This window comes from Mastigoproctus giganteus, chromosome 4 (genome assembly GCF_048544385.1).
Source record: "Mastigoproctus giganteus isolate SK-2022 chromosome 4, ASM4854438v1, whole genome shotgun sequence".
Taxonomy (NCBI): domain Eukaryota; kingdom Metazoa; phylum Arthropoda; class Arachnida; order Uropygi; family Thelyphonidae; genus Mastigoproctus; species Mastigoproctus giganteus.
In genome coordinates this window covers 209,003,174-209,028,561 of record NC_143578.1, presented here as the reverse complement: position 1 = coordinate 209,028,561, position 25,388 = coordinate 209,003,174, and the positions used below count along the sequence as shown (strand labels likewise).

Here is a 25,388-nt window from a genome sequence, read left to right as displayed (position 1 = left end):
ACAGAACTTCTCCAGTGCTACGAGAGTGAAGGAGAGGTTTTTCTTTCACACATAGTCCAAGGTGACGAAACCTGGGTCCACCATGACCTTGAAACAAAGATACAGTCAGTGGAGTGCCACCATCGAAATTCACCACACAAGAAGTTCAAAAGACAGCCTTCTGTTAGTAAAATCATGGCAAAAGCATTTTGGGACAAAGATGGAATTTTGGAGTGTGGCACCACAATCAACTCAGATCGACATGCAGAAATGTTGAAAAGTTGAAAGCCTGCATCCGTAGAATTCAACAGGATAAAAACCTTAATGCAGTTCTTCTCCATGACCCCACACTAGTCTGTGCATAATAGAGGCAATTGCAAAACTGGTGTGCACTGTTCTTTCTCACCCCTCTCATAGCCTGGATCTTGCATCCTCTGACTATCACCTCTTTGGCCCACTGAAGGATGCACTCCGTGGAACCCATTTTGTGGAAGACCACTGGCTCAAGCACAGTGTTCGCGAAGCCTTTCAGAGCAAGAGTTTTTTTTTTTTTTTGGTAGTTGTTGGCGCATCGGTTTCTGTAGCCATAATGCACCTCCCAAGATTTTTGTAGTACTTTGATCCAAGCCCGAGGCAGGATTCAAACCCAAACCTTTGGGTTGCCAGGCAGGCACTTTACCCACCTGGCTAGCCCACTCGGCCGGAGCAAGAGTAAGGGCTTTTACAAGAGTGGAATACAGCATCTAACTCAGAGATGGCTGTAGTGCATAGAAAATGATAGTGACTTTGTGGAAAAATAATAGTGTGTTTATTAATGATTGAGGATTAATTGATGTAAAAGGCATAGCTATAGGAATTAAATTTTCTGAGACAAAAAATTGGAGGCATTACTTTTGTTCTGCTCCTTGTATAAAGGTCTGCTCCTTGTATATATGGCATTCTCTACACTTTTACTATTTTCATCAATAATTCTAGGATGATTAGGTTAACCTTAATATTTTATCTCTTAGCAGTAGCATTTCATTTAGTAAAAAAGTGTTATACAAGTATTTGAAAGTCTCCATGTTAGAATAATGGGTTTACCACTTACCACCACTTGTTAGAATTAGCACACCATATTTGAAAGATGGAATTGATGATCTTGGTAATTTATGATGTTAACAAGTTAATGGAAATCAGCTAATATATAACCTTCAAAGAGGAGCAGCAAGGGAGTGTAACTGACATATCAAATCACCATAAAAATAATTTTTACAATTCTATAAGGATATGATGTATCGAAGTAATATAAATTTTATCAGACTAAAGCAAAAGAGACAATCTAATTGAATAAAAGGGAAGAATATCCCTGAATTAACAGAACAGTAAACTTCAGATATAGGCTGTCCAGACTTGACATTTGAGATTTTCAGACATGTCTACGAAGTACAACATACTTATTTCATAATTATTTTTGGACACTGATAGGGCTGATGTGCTATCATAGACATTTTTATCTGCAGTTTCTGTTATACTTTTTATACCTATTTACTAGTAACATATTCATTCACTATGAATGTAACTCTTTTTGAAATATATCATGGAAAAATTGACATCCAGATTAAATTTTTGTTTTAAGTTCAAACTTACCTTTTTGGTTACTTGATTGCAATTTACAAGATGCAGTATAAGTTTGGAATTATGTAATGAATTCACTTAACTTTAATTATCTTAATATAGCTAAAGGTGTATTGAAATAATTAGTAGTCCGCAGTTTACTACAAAATAAATTGGTAAGCTAAGAACTTTTCTACCTTTGAGATCAGCATTTAATCATGGCAGTTGGAATCCTGCTGTGTTCCATCCCAATTTGCTAATTTCTTTACTTATATTGTTGTCATATATAGTCAAACATGTTTATATGAACTACTATGAATATAAGTTTATGCAGTTCATTTTAATAAACTTTTTTATAAGTCTTTATAAAAAAAAAATTTGAAGACTTTAATTTACAATATCAAATGGACTGATATTTTCTGTCAAGTTGCATTTTTATTATGCTTAGCTGTTTGTTTTTACTTGTCATATTAAGTGCTCTTAGTGAATACAATAGAAAACTTGAATGTGGTACTCATCTGTAACTATACAGTATAAATGCAAACCATTTTATCTTGTTTATTCTCTCAGTGGATTGTGAGTTAATGGGCTTGACCATGAGAAAAAGGGCTCTAGTTATTCCTATAAGAGTCATCTGTTTGGAGTTCTACAGAAACTGGGTGTGTCATCTCTAGCACCCATTGCATCTGATAATAACTGTTTCAAAGATATATTTATAGCCAAATCCAGATCATTGTCATATGTAGATTACTGTGCTTGATTATTTAAATCATCTTGTGTAATAGAAGGAAGCAGCATATCCCATGATTTTTTGCACTCGAATTGATATTAGGGGCCAATGGTAGATTATTAAATTTATGTAGGTGGCCATATTTTGATAATTTTTGACATGGAGAGGATGAGGAAGGGCTTAGAAAATTGTCACGCCACAGTTTAAATTTAAAATTCCAAATATAGAGAAAAACTGTTTCACAAGTGCAAAAAATACTTCAAGTTTGTATGGTTTCCATCTCTGTTTTTCAAAGAACCTTGTTGAGAAAGCAGAATTATTTTAAGGACACAAAACCTTTTGTTATATTTAAACTGTGCTAGTTACATAGATTCTATGCTATTCAAAAATCTATAACATTTTTATTATTTATGTTGTAATTTGTGCTTTTAACACAGTACACTTGAATATAAGTTTGTTTGATGAAGCAAATGTACACATAATTGCTAAAATTTTTGAGAACCACTGTTGGAAAAATATTCAAGTACTTTTGATTTCTTGATAAATGTTCATTGCGGAGGAATCAGATTTGATAGGCAACTTCCATCAATGATGCTTGAGGACATGCATTAGGGAACTTTATTTATTAAATACAGCAGCAAAACATTCATAGTATTTGCATCAGTTAAAAATCATGGTTTTTTTTTTATAAGTCAAAAATGGGATTCTTTTTCAGTCTCTAAGATATGTAATACAGTCAACTCTTCAAATCCAGTAACTTTGGGATCTTGGAATTTTCCAGATTTCAGGTGGTAATAAATCATTAATGACAAAAATACATAAAAAAAAAATCATTATTTTTTACTTAATGAAATATTTAATACAGAGCTAATGAATCTATATTCCAAAAGATCAAGAAATCCTTTACCCCTATAGATTACTTCCTTTTCTTTTAGTTGCAAATTAAATACTGGCATTAATTTCCACACACTGAACCAGGACTTTCAATTACTTAAAAGAGAAGCATAATTAAACTCAACTCTATAGCAAAGTGGCTGTATGGGGACAAGGAGTTGCATATTGCAGGAGCAGCACCTCTGATCCATGGAGAATAACCACAAATGCATCGTCCATGTATCTCAAGAACCTTCATATAGTGATATGAAATATGGGGCAACCATAGCTGTGCCTTGAATCTGGCACTACAGAGTATTACCGTACATGTCGCTGTACCACTAGTTAAACATTCCAATCAGTACAAATATTATCTACAGAGAGTGATGTCCTGTCCTTAAGCATGGAATTCCAGTTTAGCATTCTTCAGGCAAAAGCAGCTATTGATTGTGTCAGAATAGATGTGAATAGGGGGGCTACAAAAGAAACCTCACTTTCATCAATAAATATCAAAATCCTTAATAATCTGCTGGAAATAAACACTACTGTTCGCTACATAACTTGTTTTTTCTCCATTAAGAGGTTAATAATCCAGCAATATATGTCAGTGTGCCTACAACAAGCAGCAGTAATGGAATTGGATCAACGTGTGAATTTCAAACTATCAAAATTAGTAAAAGTGTATTTTTGAAACAAACTCATGCAGTGAGGTTGGCACCCCTATTGCATGATTTCCTTGTAATTTGTCCCTAATGGTATACAATTCCAATTTGCACATAAATCTTTCATGTGGAACAGTGTAAGAAGCTTTATTGAAATCTAAGTTATGTGATGTTAAAATTATTTTTTGCATCTGGTTCCTTTGTTGATTATATCATAGTAGATGATCAGATTGGTAAGGCAAGACATCCCCTTAACAAATCTTTGCTGCAGTTCTATTGAATAACTATATTACTGTCAAGATAATCATGCATTACTTCTTTAACTATAGACTCCATTATTTTTTCCCAGAAACAGAAGTGAAATTTATAGGTTTTTAATTACTCACACTTCATCCCTCTGTGAATAGAAGGAATGTTTGCATGTCTTCACTCTGTAAAGACCTCTGAATCTAATGATGCTCTCATAATTATGGTCAAAGGTCTGATTACATTTTTTTAGTATTGGATGGATTCTATCAGTCCTAGATGCTTGATTTATTTTAGCTTCGACAATTTCTCTTCCACTTTCCTCTCATTTGTCATAAAATCATTTTCACTCCCAGCCAGAATTAACTATACCTCTAGTATCTCTCCGTCCCTAAAAATATCTTCATGCATGAATATAGATGCAAAATATTTATTGTTTGTCAGTAGCTGTTCAAGTTGCTGATGAACTGAATAAATAATATCAAAACAATAGTTATGCCATTTACATTCAGTAATTCCTTTCCTTTTTAGTGTTAACATAAGCAAAGATCCATTATTAATTTTATTTGCATTCTTAGCCAAAGACTTCGATTAACATGCCTTAGCTTGTCTAAGCCCCTTAGTGACTTGATTGCAGACTAGTTTGTACATATAATTACACTAGGATTCTTTGTACACTGATATATAATAATTTGTGTCACTGGCTTCATCAATTCTTATGATGTCTGTTTAACTTTAAGCATTTCATGGTACCTCTTAGTTGGTATAAAAAGCTCCATATGATTACTTCCTTGAACGTGTCCCATTAGAATTTTTTTTTTTTTTTTTGATTTGGTAGTTGGCGCATCGGCTTCTGTGGCCATATTGCACCTCCCAAGGTTTTTTCAGTACTTTGATCCAAGCCTGAGGCGGGAATCGAACCCGTGACCTTTGGGTTGCCGGGCAGGTACTTTACCCACTCGGCTAGCCCGGTCGGCTCCCATTAGAATTACCAATTATTAACTTAACAGGGTCCCATCGAAAAGAATTTTTTAAAAAAAGCTGTCTTAAGACTTGCAGTCACTTATTTGAAAGCAATGTCCCTTACCCTTCACCATAGTTATATCTTTAAATAAATCCCACATCAATACACTATGATCTCACTGCTGATAAGACTTCAGATAAAGGAACCTAATGGTTTTCTTTATATGAAGGTTTGGTTCTTAATGCATGATAAGTCACTGCTACTGCTAATAATCCAATTAACCAACCCACAAGTTCCAGTCAATATCTGGAAAGTCAAAATTTCTCATGATAAAGTGTTCTGATTTATTGTTCATTATATTCATCACAGTCATTTGGCCTATAACATACCCTTACTGTCATTTTTATTTTTCCAGTGCTTATGTCAAGCCAAGCTGACTACATTAGAATGGTAACCCATGTCAAGTGAGTGCATTAGATTATATTCTATGCACTTCTTTACCAAGAGCAAAACTCCCCACACATCCTGTCTGTTGTTTCTGCCCACCATATTTAAAGTTCTGCATACGCACTCTTTGAGTGGCACCATTTTTCTGATATCCCTATAATGTCTTCATTTGATGAATTTGAAGTATAGGTATGCCATATTTAATGACAGGGATAGTTTCCTGGAAAATGAATTGTTAAGCAAAATGTAGATGTCTTTAAGTGAATGGTGATTTATCATATACTGCCATGTTATAATGAGAATATTTAAGTAGTATATTTTAAATATAACAGTTGTTAGATTACAGCAATATGGAAAGAAATAGACTTACCTATTTTGCATAAATGGCATAATGATAATGCCTAACTATATAACAGAGTAATAAAGAGCACTGAAACTTCATGGATGGTTTGTTTATTTAATGTAGGACCATCATGCCTATAACCACAGAAAAAAAAAAGAAAAATGAACATTTTTTTATTTTACAAGGGTGGTTCAATAAAGAATCGCCCTCACCTACTTCCACATATTGCAGTCATGATATTTTGTGTGTAGCATCGTACATATCTCTGTACTAAAGGTGTAAAATTTCAGCCCTGTGTCTTAATTTGTTTTTCTCTTACAGAGCTGAACGTGTGACGAAATAGCATCATGGACAGAGTTGAAGTCAGAGCTGTAATCCAGTATCTATTCTTGAAGGGGAAATCTCCTAAAGAAATCCACGAGGAGATGACTGTCTGATTGTATATAAGGATGAAGCCCCATCTTATGGCATTGTGAAGCACTGGCATAGACAGTTTAGGTGTGGTCAGACATTCCAGGTTGTCCCCATTCAGCCATTGATGACCGCACAATCAGAAAAGTGGAGTCATTAATCATGGAAGATTGCTGGATATCTGTGCATGAATTGTCTCAGGAGGGGAAGAATAAGTGGGCTCTGTTGAAACAGTGCTTCACGACCAACTCCATTTATGGAAATTGAGTGCAAGATGGATTCCCCGAAGGCTGATCGACAACAGAAACCACAAGAAAAAAAAAAGAATGAGGAAGACTTTTTCTCTCGTCTAATCACTCAGCATGAAAGTTGGATACACCATTTCAACCCTGAAAGTAAAAAGCAGTCCATGGAATGGTGACGGCAAGGGTCCAAGTGTCAGCGGGAAAGGTCTTGCTGACAGCGTTTTGGGATGAGAAAGGTGTAATAATGATTGACTACCTGCCGAAAGGTAGAAACAATTACAGGTGCCCATTATGCCAACTTACAAAATTACGGGAAAAAATCAAAACATGTAGGCATGGCATGCTGTCCAAAGGTGTGAGAATGCTTCAAGACAATGCCCCAGTTCACACTTCTAAAATTGCAACAATACAAGTGGCCAGTATTTCATATCAACACAAGTGTGGATATGAAATACTGCACCATCGGACTTCTTCTTGTTTCCTTCTCTCAAATCATTTCTTCAGGGGACCCACTTTCCTGACAACGAGACACTCATTTCTGCAACAGAATCATGGTTCAAAGACCAACCTCAGCACTTCTACAAAAACGGTATCTGTAGCCTCATCCATCGATGGGAAAAAATGTGTAAATCTGCATGGTGGCTATGTAGAGAAGGACTAAAACCTGTGCCAAGAATCAACAGGCTAGCACCTCTTCAGCTAGGTCAGGGCAATTCTTTATTGAACCACCCTCGTAGTTGGCGAGACAGTAAAGCTTCTGTTGTGGGGGTAAGAAATCGAGATAATTTTAAATGAGTCATTGTACTGAAAGAAGAGTAATGTAGATTAACTAAACTGTTATAGGGAAAGAGTATGTAGATGTCTCTTGACATCTATATACTCCCTCAATATTGTGGAAGATAGCCTTTTTAGCAGTCTCCACTATGTTGCTTTGTATATTCTGCACTGGCAGTGCAGGATATTCAAAGAATATACTGCATTGGCACTCCCAATTCAAGGTAAGTATATTTGATATCTTAAGTTCCATGGTGCCTCATTTCGGTCGGTAAATGTCGCAACGAGAATTTATTTTTAATTGGCTTGGAGGATTGTTATTTGGTGGTGTCCTTCTTAATATTTCTAGAACTTATTTTTAAGGCATCATTATAATGAAGTGACGGATATCACAGACCAAATATTGGTGGAATTATAATGAAATGTCATGAAGCAAGGTATACCTATATTGGTTATTTACTCTGCTCCTAGCATTAGTATATATTAGTGTATGTTTGTACAAGCAAGTATATTTGCATTTGTTATTTTTCTCTTACCAATCCTAATGTAGCCCATAAATTTCCTTATCCTATAGGACCCCACTCCTCCCAGCAGACCTTGTAATCCCTCATACCTTGCATTCAGACTGCTGCATGTCTTGACTTGAGCACTGCTGGAATCAATTTTGCATCTGTTGTGGCTGCCGTTAAACTGTTAGTCAGTATATCTCCAAAACTAGTAATTTTGGGTGTTATATTGACTAACAGTGTATATCCCAAACCAAAGTGCCTACTAGCTGCCTGTTTACACTGTTCAGAAAACTTCATCTGCCCATATCATAACTGCCAGATCCTTTTGTTCTGCTACTGTTTTTAATTCAACTGCAACAAGTGTATAATTTATTTTGGGTTTGCTCTTCTTCAAATGTAAGCCCTTGCATTAGAACTTAGCTGCCAGTTTTCTGACCAGAAAAGTTGCTTGCCCATTCCATCAGCATGTAGAGACTCTTGTTATACTCTTCATAATTTTCTGGTCTGTAGATTACTCCCACTCTCATTATGCCTTTGCTTTCAACTAACTCGCACCACACAGATTCCATGTTGGCAGACATAACTTCAGACTCAGCTCTTTTTCACGCTCAGGCTACTTTTGATAAGAAGCATGATCCCTCCAATCTTCTCTAAATATATTATACATACCACAGTAGAACTCGTCATCCCCAATTACTGGCTGGCACAATGTTTCTGTTAGCCCTATTATATCAGCATAATTTGGAATGACCAGTACAGAATCCTGTGGAATGAACTGGAATGTCAGGTAAGGGCCAGACCAACATGTCCCACATCGGTACCTCAACTGGTCACCGCAGGAGGAATGTGGAGGGGGGGACTGACACATTATTGAAGTGACTGGCAGTGACATCAATGCTAAACCATGTGTTCATATATGATTTGGAGGGCAGTATATAGAAGACCCTAAAGAAAATTAGTAAAATGATCGATGGCTGTATATACTTACTGGTAGACAGGAGACAGTAACCTGAGGGTGTAAATATAAATGGAGAGGGAGTGATAATTGATAAGCTGAATCACATGAAATTTAGCCAGTGAATGATTGATGACTGGAACAAATTACTTTTACAGGATTACTGAGGCTGATAGCTTAAGAAAATTGAAGGAGGAAGTGGATGGGTATTTGTTGACATTAGGTAGAGTATGGTTAGGAAAAGAAAAGCTTATTATTATTATTTTTTTGTTAGGTACAAAAAAAGCTTAACTGCCTTGTATCATTTGGCCATTCTAATGCTGAAATTTAAATTGAAATAATTAAACTTTGCTTTTGTACAACGTTGTACAAGAATTATTTTTGAATATTGTTTCCAGCATAAAAAATAAACTTCAAATTATATATCAAGTTATTGCTTAAACAAAAATTATTTTGAATAACTATGATTAAAATTATGGATATGACATACCTAAATTTTCAGCTTAGAACAATTTTTTGCACCTTTTCTTCAATGTGTTACTCTTAATATAGATTTAAACAGTTCTTTTGTAATAAAATTTAGTTTAAGTTATATTACAATTTTTAATTTTATACTTTCTTGTTATCATTAGAAACTAAAAAAGCAAAGAAGTGGTGACGAAGAACACTACTTGGGAAAGAGTTCAACATATCCTAAGAAAGGAAGAACAGTAAGAATTAGGAGAATTTTAAGAGAGACATCTGATGTTGCAGATAAAAATGACTTTATGGGTATTCGGGATGAATCTGAAAGTAAAGATGGAGAGAAAGTTACCTGGGGGCACCGAAGAGATGGCAATTGCCTTAAGACTACTGTATCACCAATCAAGGAGGAAAGTCATAACAATTCCCATCTTCCTGATAATAATAATAATAATAATAATGATGAAGAGGAGGATGAAGATGATAACATTATGTCAGAAAGTGAGATAAAGGAAAATGAAGCAGAAAGCGATAGTTGCCAGCTATTTCATAAGGATTCACTTGAAACAAATGAAGACTTATCCCAGGAGATAAATGTAACAGATAAACAATCTCAGGATCCAGTGCCATCTTCTCCTGCTCATTCAAATGATACTCTGTCTCAGTCTACGGCAAACAGACCTTCTGATCTTCAGACAGTTGCAAAAGGTAAGTAAAATATAGTTAATTTAATATCAAGAATTAAATACTCCCCCCAACTTTGGGGGGCACTCAGGTCTCCAGTTACCCATGCCTGTGTACTAAAGTATGATACTTAGCTGCTGAATCCACTCTGGCCTAATCAATTTAGTTCATGGAGAGAATTAAAAATCCCATCACAGTATTGCATTCTGATTTTTTCATAAGCTTGTACTGATCCCTCTGAGCAGATCTCCACATTGCAAGTCCTCTATTGAAAATCCGTATTTATTTGACTCTTATTTGGCATCCCCAAACTATCCTCTCACTGTTACACAATACCTTTTCTCCCTGAGCTATTACACTTGTCTTTCTCAAAGTGATTCTATCATTAATGGATTTTTTCCTGGGTTCTGACAGCTTATCTGAGCTGGTGCACCTTACTTAATTTTACCTTCTTTGGGGCTGCTAAAACTCTTCTTTATCTTTGCCTTCTTCCCACGTTTATATGGGGGTCGGCGTTTCCGTCCTTAATTCTTTTCCTCCATTCCTCCCTATCCTGGGCTTCCTCTCTCTTTTAAATCCTCTGCCACCTTGTCCTTCCATCTCAGCTTAGGGTCTCCCCCCTCTTCCTCACATACTCCTCACTTCTTCGTTCCACATGTCCAAGCCACCTCAACCTAGATTTCTGCATTTTTTTTACTCAGAGGCCCCACCTTAACCGTACCTCTGATGTAGTCATTTCTTATCCTGTCCTTCCTCGTCACACCACACATCCATCTTAGCATCCTCATCTCTGCCACTTCCATCTTCTCCAGGGCCCTTGTAATCGCCCATGTCTCAGCACTGTACATCAATGTGGGTCTAACCACAGTTTTATACACTCTTCCCTTCATTCTACAATTTACTTATCACACAGCACCCCACTCATCTTTCTCCAGTTCAACCATCCACATTGCACTCTATGCTGTATTTCTGCACTCAATCCTCCATCCCTCTCAACGTTCGATCCCAGATACTCAAATTTCAAAACTGATGGTAGCTTTTCCTCCTGCAGTTTTATAGAACTCTCATCTTCTCCATTCAATACCATATATTCTGTCTTTGTTCTACTTATCCTCATGCCTCTCTCTTCCAACGCTTTCCTCCATTCCTCCAATTTCTTCTCTACCTTTCCTTGGGATGGTTCGCACAGTACGATATCATCTGCGAACAGCATACTCCATGGTACTCTACTCTTCACTTCTCTCACCAACACATCCATTACCAGATCAAACAGATACGTGCTAAGAGCTGATCCCTGGTGCAGTCCAACTTCTACAGAGAACCCCTCAGTCATACCTACACTACTCTTAACCTGAGTCACCGCTCCCTCGTACATTTCCTTCACAAGCCTTACGTACTTTTCTGATGCACCCTTCTCCCTCATGCATCTCCATACCTCTTGTCTGGGCACTCTATCATATGCTTTTTCCAGGTCTATGAATACCATGTGCAACTCTACTTGCATCACCTGCCTTAAAGCAAAGGCCGTATCTGTTGTTCCTCTCTTATTTCCGTCTCCTGCCTTTCCTTCTTTCCCAGATCTTCATCAAATGAGACATTAACTTTATTCCCCTGTAGTTCCTATATTCCTGCACTTCACCCTTTCCTTTATAGATTGGCACAAGTATACTTTCCCTCCACTCATCGGGTATCCTCTCCTGCTGCCACAGTTTTTCCATAAAGTCCCATAGGATATCGATCCCTTCTTCTCCTAGACTTCTCCATACCTCTACTGGTATCTGATCAATACCTACTGCTTTTCCCCCTCTTCATTTTTCTGAGTGCACTTTCCACTTCTTTCCTGCTTATGCTTTCCACTACTCTTTCATTCGTCTCTCCATCCTTGTATAATGCTCTTGGGTTTTCCTCATTTAAAACTTCTTAAAATAGTCTTTCCACCTTTCCTTAACCTTCTCCTGGTCCTGTATAACCACTCCCCTCTCATCTTTTATCTGTTTTATTGATGAGGAGTCCTTTGATGCCTATTTCCATCTTTCCTTTCCAGTTCCCCATAGGCCTCATCCACTGCCCTCGCCTTTGCTATTGCCACAGTCCTTTTTGCCTCCTTATTTGCTAATTTATATGCTTCTTTATCTTCCTGGCTACCTGTTAAATCCCATCTTTTCTTCATCACCTATTGCTCTTCCTCATTCCACCACCAAGCCTCCTTTCCCTCCGGCACCCCCTTTCCTGATGTTTTCTCCAACTTTCCTTATGATACAACTATTTAATTTCCATCACTCTTGCACGTCTTCCAGTAACTTTATTCCTTTTAGCACCTTTTCCCTAAACTCCTTTCTCAAACTCCACCATTTTATCCTTTTGAATATTTCCTACTTTTGTCCACTGCAACCTATGTTGTGCAGACACACTTTCTCCATTTATCACCTTGCTGTTCCTCATTTCCTTTAGAAGCCTCCTACAGCACATGATATAGTCAATTTGGCTTGTCCTTTCCCCACTCTTGTATGTTATCAGCTGGCTTTCTTTCTTTTCGAAGTAGGTGTTAACTATCGCCAGGTTGAATGCCACTGCGTGTTCTACTCTCCTCTCCCCTTCTCTATTTCTTTCCCCAATACTCCACCTTCCATACACTCTTGCTTCTTCCTAAATGTTCTTTTAAATCGCCCCCAACAATCAACTTCTCTTTTTCAGATATTGCCATGACCACTTGATCCATTTCCATCCAAAAACAGTCTTTTTCTTCTTCCTCGCATCCTACTTGTGGGGCATACGCACATACTATTGTGGTCAAGTGTGTCCACCCACTTCCAGTTTGATGCTCATAATCCTATCAGTCCTTCTGTTAACCTCACACATGCCAATCTTTTAACTCCTTATCAACCACAATACCTACTCCATTTCTTCCTCTCTCATCTGCTCCCCTAAAGAACAACTTGTACCCTTCACCGAGCGCTTTTGCTTTATTTCCCTTCCACCTTGTCTCTTGTAGACATAGGATCTTCACTCTTCTTCTTCGTATCAAATCCACAATCTTTCCACTCATCGTCCCAGTGTTCAATGTTCCTATTCTAACACTTTTCATCCTCTGCTTCTTCTCTAGCTAGACTAACTTCTTTAACCGAACCCATCCTTTGTTCGGTAGCCCCGACTCTTTTCTCACAGTTTCCGGGCGATGTGACTGCGCGTCGCTAACGGGGTACGCCCTAGCCATTCCACATCTATTTTCCTTCATTCTATCATTTTCTTTTGTTTTGGCATAGTTTTTTTACAGCCAGATGTCCTTCCTGACGTCAACCCTCACCATTTATCCAGGCTTGGGACCGGTATCTACTGGGGCTGCTAAAACTACTCCAGTCTTATCCATCATGAGAACATGTCAAAATATTTGCTCAAGCAGAGTACACCAATCCATTTGGAGTGGTGTATGCAGCTGTTTATTTAAAAAAAAAAAAAGCAGTTTTTAAATGAATTAGAAATAGTTTAGAATTGTGCTGTGTACAATGCCATTTCTTATTTTAATGTTATAAGGGATACAGTTGCAAATATATATATCATGTAACAGTGTGTCAACAGGACAGATTTAAACTGGAGGACTGTTTGCCGAGATTTTCCAGTTGTAGAGATTTGCTAAAAGCAAGATTGTTGGAATAAATTTCAATTGGTATTGTGAAAGTGAGTGGTTTGAATAAATTTAAAAAAAGGGATGGGTAAATAAAGTGGGAATATATATTTTTCTTGGTGGCTTACAAATTTTTACATAAGTTGGTATGATATACTTTGAATATATATTTTAATGAAAAGGCAACATTGAAACAAAAGTGATTGTTTATTATTTAAATTTTATATAATATTGGTGTAAATACACCATAGAAAACTCTTAAACAAAAAAACTACGTTTGTAGTGTGAAAGGGCATCATTTTATTTATATCTCATATTTATTTATATCTCATATTTATTTATATCTCATATCTCATATAATCATCCTTCACAATGATTTGCCATGTATTGCACTACCCCGAATAAGTAAGAATAAGTGGGTACCACGACCCAGATATTCATCTGGGTGGTAGTACCCACTTATTGTTACTTATTCTATTGTTAGACTATTGTTACTTATTCTCAGTGGGCACCACCACTCAGATGAATATCTGAGTGATGGTGCCCACTGAGAATAAGTAACAGTAGTCTTCTTTTAGTAAAGCTTTACTTATTCAAGGTAGTGCAATACATGGCAACTGCTTGTGAAGGATGAGCACAATATGAGATACAAATAAAATGCCCTTTCACACTACAAACGTTTTTTCGTTTAAGATTTTTCTATGGTGTATTTACACCAATATTATATAGATTATTTATACTCCTAAACATATGATGCCTTGTTGCATTTATTTATTTATTTCGTATGATGTGAGCAATATATGAAGGAATCAGTTTTTTCCTGCTTCCTTCATGTATCGTGGCTGTGAAATCCAACCATAACTGGAGGTGTGATATCCAAGCCCGAGGCAGGATTCGAACCCGCAACCTTTGGGTTGCCAGGCAGGCACTTAACCTACCTGGCTAGCCCGGTCGGCACCTTGTTGCATTGACTTGCACTCAAACATATTTAAATTTTATGAAGCATCCAGAAAGTAAAGACTCAGCGCACACAGCTACCTTACAAACAAGTGAGGGTTGCTGTGATGACAAAGTTATACTATGAATCATACTCATATATAGAACATTAGTTAATGCACATTATACTAGTTTAGTTATTGTGAATGTGTTATCTTTGTCAGTAAAAATTAAAAATGAGCTCACACCTATCAAAAATCCAACCAAATGTAAGGTATGTTCTATTATCACATTTTTAAACATTAGGAATGTTTGGCCTGCCGATATTCATCAGCAATTGCTGAAAATGTTATGAAACACCAGAATATAGAAAAGTGGTGTCTGCATTTGGTGAAAGGACTAGTGTCCACAATGAGAAAGAAAAAAAAACCCAGAGTGGAAGACTACCCATTATTGACAATGGTCTGATTCAGAGTTTCTTTGATACGTGAATGTCATTGCTTTGTGAAACAACATCTGAACTACTGAAAATTATGTAGCAGATGTGTATTGAAAGTCTTAACTGATGTTCACAAATTGAAATGAGTGACAAGCATGTTACACATTTCTGCAGCATTACACAGAGGAGGGCATTTCTTTATTATTATTATTAGCCATATGGTGCAAGGAAGCCTGTGGCTTATGCTGCATCAGCCAAAAAAAAAAATTTCTAAATTACCCTGCGAGAGAGAGAAGTAGAAGAATGATGATATCCAGCTCAGGACCCTAGGTGTGCCAAGCCCATACTCACCAGATGTGAGCCCCTAGCAACTGGCAGTGAACCCTAGGTTTGCCATTACACACCATATAGTAAATACCACTCACAGTGGCATATCCAGGTATCATCATAAGGGGGAGGGGCATGATGATTAAGGTTTTGAGTTTTTTTTTTTTTTTTTTTTTTTAAGAACGCCTCCTCGTCCTTTTTCTTTAATTTCAAATTTTTGGTTAAAGGGGCATATGCCCCTTCTGACCACTCACTACATTGGAAGCATATGAGCTCATTTCAAATGAAGAAATTTAAACACTTTCAGCAAGAAAAATCATAGCTGCTGCTTTCTAGGACAGAAAAGGTGTTTTGTTGGTTGAATTTATTCCAAAGGAAGAATCATAAATGCAGACACAAACTGCAAGACTTAAGAGAAACTGACAGAAGGCATGGTTTGCTCTCCGAGGACATTTTGTTTATTGCATGATAATGCAAGATCTCACTGTGCCACTTACATACAAAAACTATTGTAATTTTTTTTGGGAAATCTGGAAAACCACCCTCCAATAGCCCAAACTTGCCATCATCACTTTTGCATTTGGAGAAGCACATGGCTAGAAAAAAGTTCCATGATGATGATGTTGTGAAAATTGATTAACAGATCAAGTAGAGTTGGGTTGTAGACTTTTGTGACCAGGAGCTACAAAAATTGGTATGACAAGTGTTTAAATGTTCTTGGTGATTATGTAGAAAAATAGTGAAATATGTAACCTAAATAATTTTTGAATAAAATTGTTTCCTAATATTTGTGTAATTTATGGATACACCTCATATAGGCTGTGTGTAGGAGTACAGATTTTTTAAAAATAAAATTCGTTATTCTGAAAAAAATTTACATAGTAAAAGATCTTTTTTGTTGAAAACATACACCAATGCCACATTAGGTTAAAGAAGGGCAACTTAATTTTTTATATATGCCTATCATGTCATAATTTACATTATGACATGATACCATGTAAATATTGTTTGAAAGCTGTATATTAAAAAATATACTACTGTAGATATGAATGTCATATTAGATATTTTGTATACTGTTCTTTTACTAAAAGGAAAAAAAATCAATGGAAGGAATATGTTTATTTTTGCACTATTTGCTTTTTAAAGTTGAGGTGTAAATATGGTCAAAAAAACCACCTTCTTAATTCTTAAGGAACGGGTAGAATTTTTCTCGGCATGGTCTGTGCTTGATCACAGCATACTAATGTGGGATTTACTTAAAGATGTAACTAAATTGTTAACAGGAGAGATTGTTTCTAAAGTAATGGGGTGCAAGAATATTTGCTAATGCTATCCCGGCAGTGTTGGTTGGGTAGGAAAACTGCTAGCTTGGGGGTGGGATTCACAGACTAATGGAGTTACAAGCAGAGGTGAAAGTGATTCTTGCACTGCTTCTATTAGAATGGGCAGCAGCCTGCAAAGTGAGGTACTGGGGATTTCAAGGGCTGTTTGGAGTCATCATAGTAATCAGATCAGGAATAACACTTTTGATCTGATTATCAGCAGTGATTCTTCATGGGTTGTGTTAGGGTAACTAAGAGTAAGAACAAGTGCATGTATACTTGCATATACACCAATGCTAGGAGTATAGTTAATAAATTTCATGAAATTGGAGTGCTAGTCAGGACATCAAAAGCAGATATTGTTGGAATATCAGTGATGTGGTGCCACACGGATATAACTGCATTATTGGAATTTGGGGAGTATAATGTGTACAGAAAGGATAGAGGGGGTGTTATGCTGTTAGTTAAGAAACACAAAATCTAAGGAGTTGGTGCATCCAATTGACATTGGTGGACAATATAATGTTGAGTCAGTGTGGTGTGACATAAGCACTGCGAAAGGGAAAATGAGAGTAGGTGTGTGTGTACAGTAGGCTTAATGAATCTGATGAGTATAATAAGCAACTGGGCAGAGAAATAGGGGGCCAGTAAATCAGAATGACTTATAATGGAGGATTTTAACTTTCCAGATATTGACTGGAACTTATGGATTGGTCACTCGCACACTAGCGAGACTTTTGTGGATTTATTGGATGACTGTTTCTTCAGCAACATGTTCGAAAGGCAACCAGAGGGAGTAATACTCTTGATCTGATTATCAGCAGTGATTCTTCATGCATTAAGAATCTGCAGATAAAGGAACCACTGGGTGGCAGTGATCACAGCATATTGATGTGGGATTTACATAAAGATGTAACTACCATCAGGAGTAAGAGGAAGGGTTTTTGCTTTCATAAAGTGACTACAGTGGTCTCAGAGAGTTTTTAAATTCTATACAGTGGGATCAACTGATGTTACCAACAGTGAATTCTAAATGGAAGGCCTTCAGGGACTTAATCTTGGAGGGTACTAGGCTTTTCATACCAAGTAAGAAATACTCTTCAAGGTTTAGGCCTAAATGGATATCAGATGAATTAATGCAGCTCTTGGCAGAGAAGAAAAATGCATGGGATGCATATAAATTATCAGGCAACACAGAAACCTATGGTAGATGTAATCAAATCACAAAGGAGATTAGGCAAGCGAAGGCAGATTATGAGAAATCTTTGCCAAAGGATGCAAAGAGTTATTTACTTATGTAAACTCTAGAAGGAAAGGGATGAATCAGATTGGTCCACTGGATATTGATAATCCTCCTCAGGTGGCTAACTGAGCATTTCGCATCTACATTCACACATGAGGAGTTATTCAGGGAGGGGAACGCCAGAGGTGAATTAAACTCAGGCAGTGAGCTAGATAATTTTGTAATAACTGAGAGGAAAGTGGAGGAGAATAAAAAAGGCACCGGGGCAGATGGGATCTATCCAGTTATATTAAAGGAGGCAGCAAAGGAAGTAAGCAAACCCTTAGCCCTAATTATAAGAGCTTCTTTGGACTTAGGGGAGGTACCCATGGACTGGGGATGTGCAAATGTGACCCCAATTCACAAAGGAGGATCAAAGGATGACACAAGTAATTATAGACCTGTTAGTTTAATTTCTGTTCCAGGAAAATTAATGGAGGCACTGGTTAAAGAAGCACTGCAGGATCATCTAGACAAGACTTCAGTTATAGCTCGGACACAGCATGGTTTTGTTAAGGGAACGTCTTGCCTGACCAGTTTGATTGGATGCAGGGAATAACTTTGATATCATATATTTGGATCTTAGAAAGGCTTTTGATACTGTTGCACATGGGAGTTTTGTTATTTGGTTTTCAGGAGCATTAGCAATTAAGGCCATATTGCTCCGGAGATATGCGGTGGTCATTCCCTGACCTTTTCGAACCCCGGTCTAATCAAGAAGCGTGTGCTACGCGCTGCTGCTCCTGCCCACCTGGCTACAGAGGCACCTGCACATGGAAGACTGCTGAACAAATTGGAGCAGTGTGGCATTGGAGGCAAATTGCTGCTATAGATAAAGGGATGGTTGAGTGGGAGAAGACAGATTGGTAAGCAATGGAGACTGCTCATCGTGGACTAATGTTATTAGTGGAGCCCCTCAGAGTTCAGTGTTGGGTCCTTTGTTGTTTTCTGTATTTATAAATGATATTGATGATGGTATATCAAGCTTAATGTCCTAAGTTTGCAGACGATACAAAGGTTGGCAGGGTTGTTAAGGACACTAATGACAGTACACTGCTGCAACAGAATCTAGAAAAGTTGAGCAGATGGGCTGAGAATTGACAAATGTAAAGTACTACATATGGGAAGCAGTAATCCCAGAGTAACGTATCAACTCTGTGGTACTACACTGGCAGTTGTAGAGAACGAAAAGGACTTGGGGGTAATTGTGCAGGCAGATATGAAGTTTTCTGAGGAGTGCAGACGGTCTGCAAGAGTATCTCATGGTGTCTTGTCAATGTTATACAGGAATTTTTCTAGCAGGGATAAGGAGGTGATATCCCCTTGTATAAGGCAATGGTCAGGCAACACCTTGAGTACTGTATACAGGTCTGGAGGCCTCATTTTAAGAAGGATGTAGAGCTGTTGGAACGATTACAGAGAAGGGCAACAAGATTAGTGAATGGAACAAAGGGTTGCTCTTATGAAGAAAGGCTTAAGTTTTGCAAATTACAGTATCTGGAAACTAGGCACCTGAGAGATGATCTGACAGAGGTGTATAAAGCTTTGAATGGTTTGAGCATGCTCAATGCTGATGGGATTCTTCCTCTTGCTCAGAATAATCACCTGAGAGAGCATAAATTCAAATTGAGGAAAGATAGATGTTCAGAAGTTTGCCTTTAGCCAGTGGGTAGTTGGTTGATGGAACAGACTTCCATCCTTTGTTGTGGAAGTTGATAGCCTAAATAAATTTAAGGGTGAGCTGGACAGGTATTTGGAACAAACGGAGGAGTGAAATGGGAGCATTTTTTTTTTTTGGCTGATGCTGCATAAGCTTGCTTTTTTGCATTATATGCCCTTGCTAATGCTGAAGTGCATGCTGATACCCATCAAAGGAAAAATGCACCTCGCCAAGTTGTAGTTTCTAATTTTGCATTAGTTTTGTTTTGGTAGTTATGCTTCTTTTTTATTCAATAGTATTGGAAAGATAACCACATCTTTCTTTATAGCATAGTTACAAATTTTGATATGGGTATATAATGGTCCATTGCCTTTTGCTTGGTTCCCCCCCCCCCCCAATTTCTTTGATCGGTTTGCTTTTTTTTATCTCTAATTTGAATGCTCATGACCTATGATTTCTTCATTATGTTTGAATTTATACTGTCATTTGGTTTTCCTTAATGATCTTATCGACTGTTCACATTTGTCTTGTTTGCTAAATTTATTTATTTTAATTAAAGGGGAGGTGGCCGTGGTATAAGTTACATTATTGAGTTTAGCCTGTTCTTTATTTTTGGATTGTGTGACGTTTGGCTGAATAGTGGGCAGTGACTGAAATACAATCCTTTTGGAGTTCCCTGTGGAGCTGGTGCTTGTATATTCTGCTGTCTTTAGCTTTTATTTTTTAATTTTATTTGTTGTGAAAGTGGCACTCTTATTGTTGGATGTGAGTGTGCACCAAGATTATGATTTTTTGTGGGAACTGTTGATTTTGCTGTGATATCAGCCAAATCATCAAGTCCTACAAATAATATTGGTCTTTTTCCTTGTCTCTTGGAGAATAACTGTCATAGGAATATGAGAATTTCAGCAGAATGGCACCACAGCTGGTATCTGTTTTATACACATTTATTTCTTTGAGGCAGCTGTTTGAATGTTCTGGTGCAGAAGAGATGGGAGTGTTAGGACTGTTAGAATAGCTAGCTTTTATCAGGCAGCATTATTTTTAGAGAAATGTTTGCTGCTTTGGAGACCTAGAAGGAAAGCCAGAAATTAGTTTTAAAAATATTAACTTGCACTTTGAATGAGGTTCATTCCTTTCGTTTTGCCAAAATGATTTGTTTTATAGTGTGGAATACTTCTTTATATCTTCTTTTTTGAGTACATTTATTTTTGGTAGGATTTTAGTTTTGTTACTGCATCTTTGTTTTTTTTTAGCAATGTATGACTGGTCAGACTATGGCACATTCATGTTTTATGTCATTTTCTTTACACTTGGCTGACAAATTTATTAGCTCTATGATGACAGCTGAACTAAATTTAAACCTTATACAGTACAGTGTGGTAATTTTTAGTTGTTTTTTTAAGGTAATTCATTAGTGCTTATTTTGATATTTTTATTATTTAAATCTTTAATTAAATTATTATGATTTCAATAGAAAAGGTACACATAACATGTCACAATGACTTATGGGGGAATTTTCACTGATAATTCCCCCATGAGTTACAGCCTTTTTTCCTTGTACTTGCTATCCCATATATGTAGAAGTTTCTGTAGCTGGTGGTACTTCTTTTCTGTGTGCTAAGTGTATACTATGCAACAACCTTAAATTATAACTGAGTTCTCTTAGGCAAGGTTGTGTCTCCGAGAACACAAGTTGGTGTGCTAGAGAAAATGCTAACTGGGAGCTCAAAGAAGCCTACACGTTTGATTCTATACAAAGCAACACTCTGCAAAGTCTGGTTTGAGCACAGAATGTTCTGGTTCCACAGGAGGTAGTCTTACTGGGGGTTCAGTTATAAGGAAAACCAGGAATATATTCTATAATAGAACCAAATTATAGATCTGCCAAGTGTGACTAGTACTGGTTTTTAAGGGTACTAAAGAGTGTATTGGTATCTGTGGGTACTGATGACTTAAGCTAAAAAAATATAAGGTCATGCTGGAAAAATGTCATGAGAAGAGACAAAGTATTCTTGTGTCTGCAGTTCTGTCCAGACACAATAGGAGACAATATATAATAAAAACCTTGTGGATTAACTTGAGGACTGTGTAAGGCTTATGGGGTAAATTTTTCTCAGCATGGTCTGCCCTAGTTAATAGGAAAAATTTGTTTTGTAAAGGTGGAATTTATTTTAGGAACACATTGTCCTATCACTGATAGGACACTGTACCATCAATGACTTATTGGCTGCTTTTTTACACTATCTAGTAAACCTTTTGTTGTGTCACAATTATTATTATTATTAGCCATATGGTGGAAGGAAGCCTGAGGCTTATGCTGCACCAGCCAAAAAAAAAAAAAAAAAATCCCGAATTACCCAGAGAGAGAGAGAGAGAGGAATCACCAAGAAAGAGAAATATGGTGATATCCAGCTCAGGACCCTGGGTGTGCCAAGCCCATACTCACCAGATTTGAGCCCCTGGGGTAATACCCTAAGCATTTTTTTCCCCTGAACAATCTTTAACTCACCTCCACTTCTCCCATTAGGGAACCAAAAGCATTGCAGCAGTGATTTTCATATCTGGGGAAGGTCACAGGAAAGAGTGATTTGTTAGAGTTTAATACGTAGGCAGTGTAGTATTGGGTTTCTGTAGCTTTTTATTCTTGTACCTTGAAATTTAATAAAATGTATCTGGTGCAATGTGTAAATGATCTATCTCCTCCAGTATTTGTACAAGAGAAACTATAACTTCAGCATAAATGTAGTAGAGTATATTAAAAACAGCTTAATACCCATGAAATATTCATTCAATACATGCTGGAGATTTTGTTTATTAATTTAATTTATTAAATCTTTTTAAACATAATATAGACAGATCTTAACTTTGAAAGTGTACAATATTTTCTAGATTTGTTTTATTTGTTTATCTCATTTCTACAAATAAATAGTTTTAATTTTGTTGTTTATTTATAGATTCTCAGTCATCTGGAGATAATTTAGTAGTCAACAGAATTAACAGTGAAGAACACCAAAATACAAAAAAAGATGATGAAAAAACATCTAGAAAGAGCAGGCTTGAAGAAATCACTAGTCACCAATTTCCAAAACATCACTGGACAACTGTAGTCAGAGATAGTATTAGGCCTGTTGACAAAGTGCCTGCCTTTTCAGTAACTAATACTGAAGAAGTGCTTAAGTTACAGCAGAAAGCAGCTAGTCACCCTAACCACTGTGATAAGGATGCCCTTAAGCATGATAGATCACTGACTTATTCCTCTAAAAATCAGGGAGTTAATGAGCTCTGCCTTCCTAAGTCGCCAGACTCAGTAGGAAATGATTTAGTTGCAGAGATAGATGCAGACTCAAACCTGGTTACACATTGCTTACAGGAGGCAGAAATGTTGGAGCAGCAATTGTCGAGAAAATTGCAAAGGCAGCAACAAGCTGTATCAGCTTCTAATCTTGCACATTATATTCACAGTAGTCCTGCTAGAAGTTTACCCACCCTGGAACATCATGGTTCAACCAAACTAATTTCAGGAAAAGAGCATAAATCACCTTCTGCTCATGGAAAATCTCTTATTGCACCGATTCAAAGAGGAAGAAGTCCAGGAAGGCAGGTTACAGGTAAATTGCCTTCTCCTGGGATATCTAATCAGCGCATAACAAGAGCCATTCGTGGTACTGAAGGACAGAAAGACCCTGGTGGTAAAAAACCACCACTGCCAAAGTCAGGGGTAACTTCATCACAAAGGACTTTTCGCTCACTGGAAAGTATTGCAATTTCTCATAATAAGCAGACCACAATAAATTCTTCCTCAGTGATTCCACGACATGGCTCTTCATTTCGGGCACGAGCAAAATCCTCCACACCTGTTGTGAATAGAGGAGCTAAACATTCCAGTGCTGGTAACAAATAAGGAAAACAGAAAGCAAAGTTTTTATGGTGCATCACATAGGATTGACCTGTGGCAGAAACTGCTTGCCTTCTCAGGTCCACGATGCATTTTATACATCTTCCCTCCCAATTCCTCCTTTCCCTTGATACTCATTGCTGGTTATAATTGTTTAACTGCAGAGATACTCTGAAAATGGTTGCTATTACTGTTTGTGCTGTTAAAATTTATAGTCACATGTTGAAAGAGAGTCGTAGTTCTCACCAAATACTGCCATTCTAGGTGTTCATTATAATAAAGGTACACACTAAACATTTTTATTTATATTACGGTGTTTTAGATATAGCTTTTATCTTACTATTAAGCCCCTTTCCTTCAGATATATGCATAGTGCCCTTATGGGTAGTATTCATGCATGGAAAAGGGATTGGTCAAACAGTTTTAATATACGTTCTAATGCAACCTGATCAGAATAAAACAGGCACGCTTAATTTATTAGTGAAGGTTAAATTTACAAATTGTTGAGATTTTAATTATAATTCAAATTAATTTCATAACTTCATTAAAAATTTATTCTTATGCGGCCAATGAATATTGTTAGTAGTGAGGTGTAAGTGAAAAAGAGATATAGACGAACACTTTTGGTTTGTATAGGTATTAAAATATAACATGTACTCATATTTTTCTGATTATTGTATCAAAAGAGCATACTTTTATGTAAAATATTAATATTCTCAGTTGATGGCATCTTGCTACGTTTATTGTAGTCCATAAAAAAAATTAGAAAAATCTTTTGTGATAGCACTTGAAATAACAAGCCTTCATTTGCTATCAAGATTCATATGCTTTTGTTGTTTTAATATGGGAAACATCGACTTCCACTGGTTAAAATAAAACTAGATTCTTAATACATGATATTAAAAACAAACAAACTAATGGTTGTTTTCAGTAATGTTGAAGAATCATCTTTTCACTGTTCTAAAAGTAGCTTTTATGGAGGTTTAGTAGTACCTAGCTCTATAGGTTATTTATGTCTGGAAAATCAGTTAGGTACACACAGAGAATGAGAGTTCTTATGCTATGGAGTAAAAGAAAATTTCTGATTCTGCTAGAGGAAGAGTAAGTATTGGAATAATTAGAGCCCAATATAGGTGTGTTAATTATTATTTAATAATGTAATATTCATTAAATATGTGGTTTTTATTATTCTGTATATTTGTAGCACATCTGTAATAAAGGTGGTTTCTATTGTTTTCAAGGATTATATTAGGTGAAGTTCATATTTCCATTATTTCTCTAGTTATATGTTAGGTTTTTTTTTTTTTTTTTTATTTAATTTTGATTAAAATATGATGCTCACAAATAAGAATGTTTGTGTTCTTCAGATCAGGTTGTGTTTATACAAGCCCCTTTAATGGTGTATTCATAAGTGAACTTCAGAAGGCTTTTTTGTTTTGTCAAGATGCACACACAGTTTTACAAGTGCTTTTGGTAACTCATCCCTATGCAGATTAGTCACCCATGCAGATTATGCTTTTGTGTAGTGTGACTAACGAAAGAACGATGTTCAGGCCACGGAATCATCATGCATTTTCTTTTAAAATTAGCTGTTAGTTGCTGCAATAATATTAACTGTCTGACAGATGCACCTTGGGATCAGGTATGCCATTTTATAACTTTAAAATTGCAAACCTTTTAATGCCACCCTTCATTTTCAATTGTTATTTTAAAATAAAACCTCCTTTGCCACATTTTAGACTTTTTTTTTTTCCATGTGTTCAGAAACACTTGCTTGTGGGTATTATCTTTACTGTTGGCGAGCAAAATGTGAAAGAAACTGAAATTAAATATCCTGCAAACAATATCTGAAGCAAGTCATTGTTTCTGTGGAGAGACACACATGAATCAAACAGTACAGCAGCACATTTCAGTACTTGGATGGAAAAGATTCAGCTCATTTTAAATTCTTGTTTTCCAACATGAAATAATTAACATTCGTGAACAGGCTTAAGTAAATCCTTGGTTTTCATTTCCTTTATG

General features: G+C 36.6%; 1 protein-coding gene across 1 annotated transcript in view; it reads left to right on the top strand.

Moving 5' to 3' along the window:
• LOC150087359 (uncharacterized) overlaps window positions 1–23,530 on the top strand; it is a 158,517-nt gene extending 134,987 nt beyond the window's left edge. Inside the window, exons 12-13 of the mRNA XM_090372455.1 lie at window positions 9,367–9,904; window positions 22,426–23,530. Of these exons, the coding sequence (XP_090228581.1) occupies window positions 9,367–9,904; window positions 22,426–23,372 (1,485 nt within the window). The 3' untranslated portion in view covers window positions 23,373–23,530. The remainder of the gene's footprint in view (window positions 1–9,366; window positions 9,905–22,425) is intronic.
• The last annotated feature ends 1,858 nt before the right edge of the window (window positions 23,531–25,388 follow it).